Source organism: Mesitornis unicolor, unplaced genomic scaffold, assembly GCF_000695765.1.
Source record: "Mesitornis unicolor isolate BGI_N332 unplaced genomic scaffold, ASM69576v1 scaffold26371, whole genome shotgun sequence".
Taxonomy (NCBI): Eukaryota; Metazoa; Chordata; class Aves; order Mesitornithiformes; family Mesitornithidae; genus Mesitornis; species Mesitornis unicolor.
In genome coordinates, this window is record NW_010166193.1 from 21,850 (window position 1) to 33,508 (window position 11,659).

General features: G+C 42.3%; 1 protein-coding gene across 1 annotated transcript in view; it reads left to right on the forward strand.

Annotated features, from left to right (window-relative positions):
- Window positions 1-10,327, forward strand: part of ALKBH8 (alkB, alkylation repair homolog 8 (E. coli)) — an 18,005-nt gene extending 7,678 nt beyond the window's left edge. The window contains exons 5-6 of the mRNA XM_010194884.1: window positions 8,599-8,748; window positions 9,744-10,327. Coding sequence (XP_010193186.1) covers window positions 8,599-8,748; window positions 9,744-10,313 — 720 coding nt within the window. The 3' untranslated portion in view covers window positions 10,314-10,327. The remainder of the gene's footprint in view (window positions 1-8,598; window positions 8,749-9,743) is intronic.
- Window positions 10,328-11,659: the final 1,332 nt, after the last annotated feature.

The window sequence follows — 11,659 nt, forward strand, 5'->3', positions numbered from 1 at the left end:
TGATCCAAGATCAATTACCAATTGTGTTAGGTTTCCACATGCATTCACTATGTGCTTTACCCTTCTCTTTTATCAAAGCCACTTTTGCTTTTCAAGTCAGAATATGTTCATTAAAAAAATAGTAATGGGTGCAGTGGATTGAAAAATTGTAACGGATGCTTTAACTTTTTTTTTTGTCTTGTTGTTGAGTCAGGTTATTAAAAGGGATGATGATTGAGCAGTCTGAATGCTTCCAACAAGTTTTTCACTTGGCTAGGAGGTGGAGAATGCAGTGTGGGTGTCCCTGAAATCTACATGGGCAGCACTACTTTTCCTATGTCCTCTTCAGTTCCCTTTACCCTGGTGGCGTGGCTCATTTGGGAATGATGTCATGTTTGGCTGTCCCACCTCTGACTGGGCATAGGCCCAGTAAATCTGCCAGCGTAAAATTAATGGAAGGTGGGGTCTCAACTTCAGCAGAGATTTCTGGCCTTTCTCTTACTCTCAGTTCTTCACTTTTAGACAGTTCTGACATAATTCTTGCTGAAGTTATTGTTACCGTCCCTGTCTCACAGTCTGTACTTAGCCCAGTTTTACCTCTCTCCTTTCTTACCAGGGAGACATGAAGCACATACAAATACGAACCAAGAGGTAGTTTTTATTGCAGGTATTTAAAAAACTTTTTTTGCAAAGGTCAAACTTCCTTTCGTTTTTACCCAAAATAAGTCTTTCTGAGAGGTGTGGATTATGCTATCTGCTCTCCCTTGTTCCAGAATTGTCTGATTCTTTCATGTTCTTGTACTGTGAAACACTTTGAAATCCATCAGGCTTGAAAGCTTCTAGGTAAGGCAGAACATTCATTATTAATAATAAGTCAGACTTGTTTTTCTGTTTCAGGAGTTTCTGGCCTATTCATATTCAGCTGTAAAACATCAGTTGTTATTTACACCCCTGTCTGTATTTGTAATGGATTTATTTCCATTACTGTTCTTACAAGCTAGAACAAAATAAACTGATTTGTAAGTAGGCCTGCTTATGCCTGACTCCTGTAGCCTGAGAATAATTATTAATGTTCAGTACATTTTGGTCTTTCACCCTGACTCCTGTAAGAAGTTTATCAGGGTACCATGAAGGTCACCTGATCCTAGAATTAATTTGGTAAACTGCTGTTGTGTAGGTTTGTGGAAGGCCTTTAAGGAGAAATCTCTGCAAGGTGCTGTGTGAAGAAATTGCCAGCACCAGTCTGTTTTCTGGAGCCCACAGTTGACCGACAAAGGGAAAGAAAGATCACAAATCTACTGGTAGTCAAATGAAAGGCAGCCCCTCTCCTCTCTTACTTTAGGAGTTACCTCATCTCGTATGTGCCCACAGGAGAAATCGAAAAGGTGAAAAATAACAGTAAAAGGGAAGAAACTTTAGAAGAAGCAGTTGAGACAGTTGAAAAACAGAATCTGGGAACTGCTTCACTTAGGTGGCCTCCCTTGACATTTTATTTTCTACTGGTGACAACCTGTTCTTCTTGATCGGAGCCAGACTCTGGACTTTGCATTTGCTTATTTTCGTCTGCAAGCCAGTGCAGTCTCAGGAGGATCAGTGTGACTCCTTCATTTTGCTATGTTTATTTTTATATGTCAGCCAAAGTGTGGTTAAAAAACCGGTGTATCTCACGTTTACAGATTCTTTAAAAAAACCTTTGACAATGTATCTCAAAAAGGCTAAGAGAACTAAATTGTCACAGAGGAGAGGAACAGTGTGGTGTTACGGTGGTTTGAAGACAGGGAAAGGTAGAACTGTTGGATGTCACTCAGTATCCATGAGGGATTATCCTTGGGTGTCCCTTAGCTCACCCAGCGTGGGTGTGAGTGGTTGCTGCTGGTGAGGACAGTGAGATGATCCAAGGGGACCTGATGGTTTGGGTGCAGGTTGAACTGCAGCAATGTGTTTTCTGCTGAGAACTTTGTTCACTTTGTTTGTAGGTAATACAGACCCTCAGTCTTTGACCTGAAGTGCCAGCAGACAAAAGTTAGCAAGACATTTTTCTTATGGTCGGCTTTTTAGAGAGTGAACTGTCCTTCAGACACCTTTTTTGGTGCATCTTCCTCTAAAGCAGCTGGTAATGGCTATGATTTGAAGCAAGGTACTGTTTGAAATACTTTGGTGTTTCTGTGACTGCAGAAGTGACTGATGTCAGTTCTTTATTTTATGGATTCCCACACTGATTTGTGGGAAACCAGTTCTGGCTTATTTCTTAATGGGAAATCAGTACTTCTGTGTTCCTTAATGGGATTTTTACCTCTCTTCCCTTGGTATAGGAAGCACTGTAGAGCAAGTGGTAGGGATGTACCAGTATTACTACAAGTAATCCATCTCCTTGGTACGGGGTCTGTGTTGGATGAGTCAGCCTCTTCAGTCATTTGTATCTGAGGGAGAAAGGAGCAGTCTTTTCCACTTTTTGTTGTCCTGCTGGGTTCTTATTTGGGCTCAGCAGAAAGATCTGGTTATACAGCGCTGTTTCTCATATTGTGTTACTTCCATTTACTGGGGGTTGGGCATGGATCCAAGGGTGAGGGGTTAAAGAATACTCTTCGTGTATCAGGCGCATCCTTGGGATAAGGAGAGTGCTCTCTAGATGCAGGGCATCAGCCTCCTCCTCTGTTTACCCCTCTTGACTCGGGGGCATAAAATGCAGGCAGAAACTTGATAGATTGTTTCAGCCTTTCCTTCACAGCATTTGCTGTGGTTCCTGGTAAGTTTTTATGCACAGTGCACTGAAGCTCTTAGCCTAGGCCCTGGTGGGAAAGCAGCAGTAAAGCAATGCTGTGAAATCGGGAGTTATTGAGGGGTTGGGTAGAGCACTGTCAATGCAGCTATGCAGCTTGGTGGTTTTTGACTCAGAAATACTGTAAACCTGAGGCAAGTGCTTTCTGAAGGCAAGCAATGTGCTGTGAAGATTACTGTACGTTTTTAGATAGGCTACTTTAAGTAGCAGCATAGATCAAAGCTAAGGTAGCTCTCTTGATGGTTTTAATCTTCAGACACTGTCTGAAAATATCTCCACTGTGCCCTGTGCTATTGTATTTGCTTTAGTTTTTTTGGATGATTACCTATAGCCTTATCTACTGAGCATGATTGTGTGCCAGTGAAATGCACATGAGTCCAGCTACGCTTGAGGAAAATGACAGTGCTGTAATGGCTGCGTTCTTCTGACACAGTGAAAGAGCAGCAATTTCATGACAAATTCAGTTTAAGGATGTATGAGTGAGAGATGGAATCCAAGTTTGATGTAGTTAGGACAAAGATGGGAGAAAGATTACATTTAATAAAGTTTTGGATTACTTTTTCTGTCTCTCACAGCTTTTTTATTGTTTGAATGAATGCAAAAGAGAGAAGTAGTTTTAGGGTTGTATTTTGTTTGTTTGTTTGTTTTTCACAACCCTCTCCCTACCCAGCCACATTCCGGGGAATTATTTTAACAGTTTATATGTAAGTGCTTTCAAGCCAAGTATTATTTCTACGGAGTGCTACATTTCAGCCTTATCCATCCACCTGTCACCACAAGGGTTTCATTCCAGAGCCAGCTGACATCACTGCAATGTAGCTTATCAATTTTTATAAGCTTTAGCTCAGTCTCCCAGTTTCCAGTGTTCAGGTAGGTGTGGTGATGTGTAAATCCCCACAGGAGTGTTCAGCATCCTCACAGGGCTAGGGCCTGAGTGAAAGACATGGAAGCCTTTCAATTTTGTGGTTTACTGTTGAACTGATAAACTAGTGGGAAATCCAGTAACAAACAACTGAAAATACCATTGTGTAGATATTTTTTTCTTTATATATAAAGAAATTACTCTCCTTGCCAGAATACTGATGCTAGGAAGAAAAATTATGCCAATGTAGGAGCCCAAATGCTTTGCTTTAATACAAACATTCCTGTTTCTGTAGTGCGTTATTTAAAGATAATCAGTAATGTTGCTTGTATTTCACGTGTATGACACCTTTTTGCTGCAAGACGTGCACCTCTGTTTTCTGCATTATTGTCCCAAACCAGGATCTTCTGGCACTGTATAAAAGTCTGATTTTGCCAAGGTGTGGGGAAGAGAGTGAAGATTTGCTGTGGCATGGCTATATAATGGGGGTTGGGTTTTAGTTATGCTGGTTCCATATTGACTGAGAACTGAATCCTATCTGAAGGACTTAGTAGTGGGTAAAAGCATGAAGGACAAAACTAACTTACAAAAGTACATTTGGAGCCAGTTCTCTGTATTTTAGTGATCAGAGGGCAAGACAGAGGAATCTTTCCTGCCCTTTTCTCTCAATGAGTAGGAATCACTAAAATGACAGGAGACCTGGGGATGAAGAGAGCTCAGAAGGAACTGGGCAGCAGCAGCACAAAACCAGAGTGAACGCTGAACTCCTCAACCCGGTTCTGGCGGTCTGTCATTGGGAAGTGAACTTCACAGTTTTAGACACAACGCGTTGTTTCCACAGACACCCTGACTGTACGCAATGGAAAACCAAAACAGTACGTGAAAGGAATGCTAAAGGCCTAGCTCAGATGAGCTGGAGCAAGGAGATTTGTCTGTCTTGCTGTGGCTGTGCTGATGTCTCATATGTGTGTGTTTACTAGAATGTAATTTGGTTCCTTGAGGCGCTCATGCTATCAGTTATCGCTGAGGTTTTTCTCTGGGGAGCTGCATAATTCCATTTGGTGGCTGAATTAGGTGTTGTTTTCTTCATCAGTTCCTAATGTGCTGAATCAATCAGGTTTCCAGATACTTAAATGAACTAATTCTGCCAGGTAGATTTAGTTATAAAGAAATAACGTAGAAAGAAAATATATAATGGTGGACAACATTGACTTGTCTTTACCTATTTTTATTTAAGCTTGCAAGAGGATTTATCTCTTGTAGGTTTGCAGCACCATTACAAAGCAAGCTATTTAGTGTCTTTTGCCCCCTGATGTTCTATTCCAAACCACTGCATTAAGTGGATTTTTTTAAAACTTAGTTTAGCTGCTCCTGGCTGAAATGGTGGTGGTGAAGATGCCTGGGAAGCCAAAGGATTGGGATGGGATATCTGCCTCTGTTATCCCAGTCCCAGGAAATCAGCACAGAGCTGCTGCAAACCCAGACAAATCACAGGTATTGCATTTGTTTCTTCCTTCCCTTACCCTCTTTTATCTTAGTCTTTTTTTGCTAATTCTTTCATTAGTCTAAAGGTTTGTGTTACCCAGTGTACCCTGGAAAAAGAGAGTGCTGTGTGCCGGAATAGCGACAAGCTTTTGCCTCTTTTTTAAATTTTGTGTTTGCTGGGGTTACAGGCCTCCATGCTAATACATATTTCCTAGCTTAAAACAAGAGTTGGATGCAGTTAGTGTTTATCCAGACACAATGAAAATCAGTGCCCAAAATCACCTTTAAAAATCTAAAGTGGATTCTGACCCCAAATACACAGGTGTCGGTGACTGCTGGAGCTCCTGTGCCATTGTCCACATCACAAACTGCAATGAAGAGAGAGGTGGACACCAAAAAGGCCGGGATGTGGGAATGGCTGCCTGCAGTAAAAGCCAAGAAACCTGAGAATCTGACCTCCTTTGGGAGATACTGAAAGGTGCAGAGCAGTTTGCTCAGAGACGGATTCAGCTGAATAGTCAACCATGCTATTTGAGATGTGTATGAGAAAGTGGGATGCTTGATTAGGAAAGGTGGGAGAAGGGATATAAGAAGGGGTTGGAAAGACTCACAGGGAAAATAAGAAATAGTGAATCTTTAAAACGTATACAGCTTGGCTCAGCAAGTTTGGTTTCGGACACTGAACTGACAGAAATTCATCTACCTTTCTGCACTCTTCTAGAAGAGATGTCAGCAAGGACAGTATCCTGGGCTGAGTATCAAAATTAGAGATATATACTGGCAAAAATGAAAGTATTCCAGTTATATTTTGAGAATTTTTAAAAAATGTTTTGATTACATGTTTAATTAGAGAGAGAGAAAAATAAACCTATTCTAAATTACAACATTCCTTTGAAATGTGTTTTGTAAATGAAGCTTCATCACATCAAAGCTTCTGCATGCTTCAGAATGTAGAAATAAGTAACAGAACTGGGAAAAGTTGAGTTTGGGGTCTCTGCCCCTTGCTGTAAATGTTTTCTATACTCATAAAAATCATAGGCTCATTTTCCAGCTGTAAACTGGCATTGCACCACTGAAGTAGCTTATTGTTCTCTAAGCAACTGAAACCAGTCTATTTTGGTTTTTAATGAATGCATGTTTCTTGTAAGCTAGAAAGTGCAGAAATGTGGTGATTGTAATTCTTTGAAAAGATCCTGCAGAGATGATTCTAGTAAGGATGCTAAATTTGCCTAGCTTCAGCACCAGGCAGATCTGTGGTGACTCCCTGTGTTCAGTGTTTATGCATATATGCACAGCACCTATTATAATATTTACATTTAAAAACACATGAAGTTTTAGCCTAGTATACCTATTTCAGAGCTGCAGTGCATTCAAAGTCTGCCATTTCAAGGTCTCTGTTTTCACTGTGAAGCAATCTTTTTGCTTTGGATGCAGATTCACTTTAATGAGTGTGACAATACAAGTAAGCCTGACTTCATAATTATTTGATATAATTTAGATGCAAATGAGGACTTCACATTCAGGCAGTTCCGCCTTTGTTCTCACTCCGGTTCATTGGATTTCATCAGCATGCGGTGTCGTCCTGTTCAAGGTCATTTGGGAGAGGAGGATTGAGTTCCATTATCCTCCCATTTTTACTATAGACGCACAGGGTCGAAGCAGTTTTTTCTGGGAAAGCTGCTTGTCGGTGCAAGTTGCAAATGTTCTTTCCTCTCCTTCTGCCAGCAGTGAGTTTGGTCCTTTGAGTTGTTTGGTTTTTTTTAAATACTGCGTGCTAATGTCTTAATTGCAAAAGTAGTTGAAGGCACCGGTAATGAGACGTGGAATCTCTACCATGCAGGTTGTCAGCTAAATCCATTCCATGATGAGAGTAATTTAAAGACACTTCAGCTGGCTTCCAGTGTGAAATGATGGGGATTTATGTTTTCTTCCAAGCAAACAAGAGTTTCCTTTTTTTATTCATAAATAACACTACTCAGTGCTTCAGTGAATGCAGAGATGAGGCCAAGGAATAGACGGGGAGAAAGCAATGCCAGGGTTGGTCTTGTCAGGTCTTTCAGGTCTTTTAGAGCTAGCTACCAGGACGATATGTACATACTCATAGTGCTGTTTTTGTGAAGGATTATCCTGGGTTGTCAGGTTGGCATTTTCACAGCTGTTCCATGTACTTTGGACCAAAAGTCAGGGACCTGACTAGAAAGCAGCTCACCTGGAAGCTTTCAGGACATACGGCTGAACAGAATCCTGGTTTTCTTCAAAACTGTGATGGTAGACTGGAAGCTAAAAGGATTTGACCCAATAAAATGAAAGGTTATAATGGAAAATAAATATATTTTCATTAATCATTGTGGAAGAGATTTTTAATTTTAGCAGTGCTGTTGTCTCTGCTGGGTTGATTAACCAGCGCAAGTTGTTTGCTATTCTTCCTGCATCAAGGACGGTTTAGTATTCTTTGTGTGTCAAACGCAATAAATGCTGTCAGCAGTAATTAGGATTCTGAATCTGTTCTCTGCTATCTACTTGTTGCTGATCATTGAAAACAAAAATAAATTTAATATTCTCATGCAAGCTGAGTTTGATATATGATTTGGTAGCAAGGCTTTGGTTTGAGTAATTCAATGTATGCGGCAGACATGAAAATTAGGGTGGTGAATGCCTCGCTCTATTTGTTCTTTCAGAAGGGTCTTTTCAGTTTGGATTTATTGTTTTCATGCAAACACGTAAAAAACCTCGATGCTTTTTCTTACTGTCTTTGACCTGGACACTAAAAGATGCAAAGGGGGAAAACCAAAACATTTTATGAGGTGTCCTGAGGTGGTTCCTAGGGGTCACTTCATTTGGACTGTACAGAGCCTTGGAAAATTATGTTGTGCTTAGGCTTCTGTGGATTGTGATACTGAGAGTGAAGAGGACTGCACCTGAACACTTCCTTCCTTACACTGAAAGGACGAAACCAGGGTGATGAGCAAGGCTGTGATGCCACCAAGGCCACCAGATGGTTGTTTGCACTTGTAGATTCAGCTTTTGTGCGTTCAGTATTTGGCTGCTTCAGATGTTGTCAGATTACAAATGGCAACTGAAAGGAAAAGAAAATACTGAGATGAGGTTAGGTCATCTCTTGTTTTGCTGGTTTCAAGATGCCTTACGGGCCAGTTTTGAGGCAAAGTTAGGTTGAAACCTGTTCCGTCTTCTTAAGCTGGTTCAAAATCAGGGTGCTATGACTGAGCTGTCTCATATCCAGCCCATCTTTGTCCATCTTTGTTTTAAGTAAGCATTAGGGGTTTTTTTCTTGTTGTCTATACCTAGGAACCGTATATTCTTCCTACTTAAGGCTATTTTCTCACACTCACTCTCATATTTATTTTAAACTGAAATGTGTTACCTCAGTAGGAGACCGTGATGACTCTATTACTGTAAGCATCAAGTGAAAATAATTTTCCAGGCTCGTAATTACCCTCTTATGGAAAGCTTAATGAAACACTTTCTGTTATAGGTTGGCTGTGATCGCAGCAAAAACCTGGTGGATATTTGTGGAGAAAAAAATTTCCAGGCTTTTGTCTGTGATGCTCTGTCGGTGCCAATCCGCAGCGGCTCTTGCGACGCCTGCATCTCTATTGCTGTAATCCACCATTTTTCAACAGCGGTAAGTGACCCCTCTCTGTGCTCCACTGTTGTGTTCTACTGCTGTGCAGAGCAACTCATGTTATAAAAAACCTGCTACTTTGGGCTCATGGAAGCAAAAGGGAAGAACAAAATGGGGAGAAATCAAAGGTTTGCACTTGTTGTAAGGAGTTGTCAGGGCAGAGTTAAGCTGTTGTGCTGCTGCTGCTGTTTCTCTCCACATTCTCCCTCTACTTGTTATGTGCTCTTGCTCCTACTGGCACTTTAAGTGTTTATGTTTCATTTTTATCTGCTCACAATTTATGACACTGGAGAAGGGCGCTCTGCTTTGGGAGTCAAGAGATATGTTACTTTCTGGCTCAAATCTTGAGCAGATCTGATTTTTTATTCTGTGCCTTCACTGCCATCTGCAAAGAGCATCATGGACAGTACTCACTGGTCTGCCCTATCTCTGGGGTCTGTAAGCTTCTCCTGGCAGGACCTGTGCAATTTTAACAAGTTTTTAGACCATGGAGCCCTAAGCTGAGGTGTGGCCTGGTGGTCTCTCTCCATACCAGAAATACAGCAAGTGTTTCCAAATGCAACATAAAAAGGTAGAAAGAAGTCTGTTTTGGAGAAGGCTGACGTATCTTTGGGTGGTCAGAGGACCTGGGTTTGAGCTGTAAAACTGACCTTTCAGCTGCAAACTTCCATCATGTGTGGAAGATCCGAACCTGGGATTTTAGATATTGAGCAACCTTCTTCAAGAGGCAATGTGTCATTTCCAGCCAGGCTGATACGTACAGGAAATACTGCTCAGCACAGTACTGTTTTCAGATGAGAAGAGGATTGTGTCCAGGAAAATGTCTTGGCTTGTGCAGAGTGATGGACTGTATTATGAATGAAAATGAACAGTGGAAAGAGTTCCTCCGATTTTTATTGTATCTTGAGGGGGACAGTAAGGAGAATTTGCTGCCATTTCGTTCTCCTGTCTCTTTGGTTATGTACTACCTTCACAGTTTTGTTTTTCCATTACAGGAGAGGAGACTGGCTACTATCCGTGAACTCGCCCGGCTGCTACGACCCGGTGGAACGGCGCTCATTTATGTCTGGGCAATGGAACAAGAATACAAAAACCAGAAGTCTAAATACCTCAAGGGAAAGAATGGTGGTAAAGGCAAGGAGGAGGAAATCAACACTGGCACGGCCCAGGGACTGCTCAGTGATCAAATGCTTGACAGCAGCAGCCAAGACGCAGCGTGTTCTGACCGACTCCTTGCTGACTCCCAGGATGAAAGCTGTGCTGCAGAGCCAGCTGCAGGCTCCAGGCTGCCTGTTCACACCAACCGAACCTCCTTTCACTCTCAGGATTTGCTGGTTCCCTGGCACCTGAAAGGCGGCACTAAAAAGAAAGGGGAAGGTGTTGGTACAGTGCTGTGTCCAGCTGGCTCTAAGCAGTCGCAAGGGCTCAGCCGCGTTTTCCACCGTTACTACCACGTGTTCTGTGAAGGGGAACTGGAAGCAGCGTGCAGATCCCTGGACTGTGTGAGGGTTCAAAAGAGTTACTATGATCAGGGAAACTGGTGTGTGGTTCTAGAAAAGCTGTAGTCTGTAGTGTTTCCTCCACTACCTGTGGTATTTTGTTTGTTTTTTTACAGTATGAAAAGTATTTTTAATGCGGGCTGCAGCTACTACCTCTTTTAAAATAGCAGAATAAAGATTGTTTATTGAGTTATTAACTAGCACTGTGTGCATATGTTAGCAAAATAATGGCCTAGTAACTCACATACTACCTCTGCACAGTGTTTATTTTACTTTTGTGAACTACAAAGAATAGAATTAAGTGGGCAAATATTGGCCATGGAAGTCAGTAAGACTAGCGTTGAACTTTTAAAGGTAAAGGGCCTGGTTCTCCCTTCTCTTACTCCAGTTTGTGCTGATGTAGCTGTAGTGGCCTCCCTACAGCCCACAGCTGACTGTAGTGTAGCTCTGGGCACGAAAGGTAAAGCTGTTTTATACAGCAAACTGGGGGTGAGGGAGGAGGTAATGGATGACATGTGAAGCAGGTTAGCTGAATGAGTCACCACGTTGCCTGAAGCTCAGGGTCCTGCCTGTTCTGGTGTCTGTCAGGCTCCAACAGGTCTCTTTCAACTTGGAATATACTCTCCTTTCTTGGTCGTGGTACTAATGATTTCCTCAAGGGGAACTGGAAAGCCAGTGGGATAGCACTGCCCTTTTTCTCTTCCTTGGCCCTCAAGCAGCCACAATTTATGCTGTCACTCCCTAGGTGACTCCCTAGTGTTCTCTAGCTCTACACTGTAATGTCTGAAAGCTCCCCTGAGGCGTGAGGTTGCCCATACCCTGTTCAGCTCTGCTGAACGCCTGCGTTCTGTGAGTGCAGGGCTCTGAGCCTCCAGCACCAGGGTTTGTGGTGTGGGGTCAGCTCATATGCCTCTGGAAAAAAATAAGAGAAAGATTGAAGTGAAGGTGATATTGGTGCAAACTTTCTGTATGCAGGTAGTTTTGGTCCCTAAATGTTGGCAGTGGAACAAGTTTCTTTTATTGTCCTTCAGAAGAACAAAGAACTGGAGTAGAGGGGATGTGATGCTGGGCTGGCTGACAGCAGCCATTGCTGCTGTTGCCTGCAATGGCTGGCACGATTTATTTAACACAGCCTTTGTGCTATCATAGGAGTGTGTCACCTGCAATGCACTTTCAGAATTAAAATATAATGGACTGGCTTTTGCAGGGTGAGTTGCTACTGGTGCTGTCAAAAACCAGCACTGCTGGGCTATGCCCTCATTGCCCTTTTCAGCCATTCATTGGCTGTAGCTGTAGCAAGATCTATGGTACAGGCTGTCATTGCTGCTGTAACTAATGGTGTCTAAACCAAAGCGCCCACCCTGAATCACAGGGACTTGGGAGGATAGCTGTGTGCCCTTGGCCTACTCCTG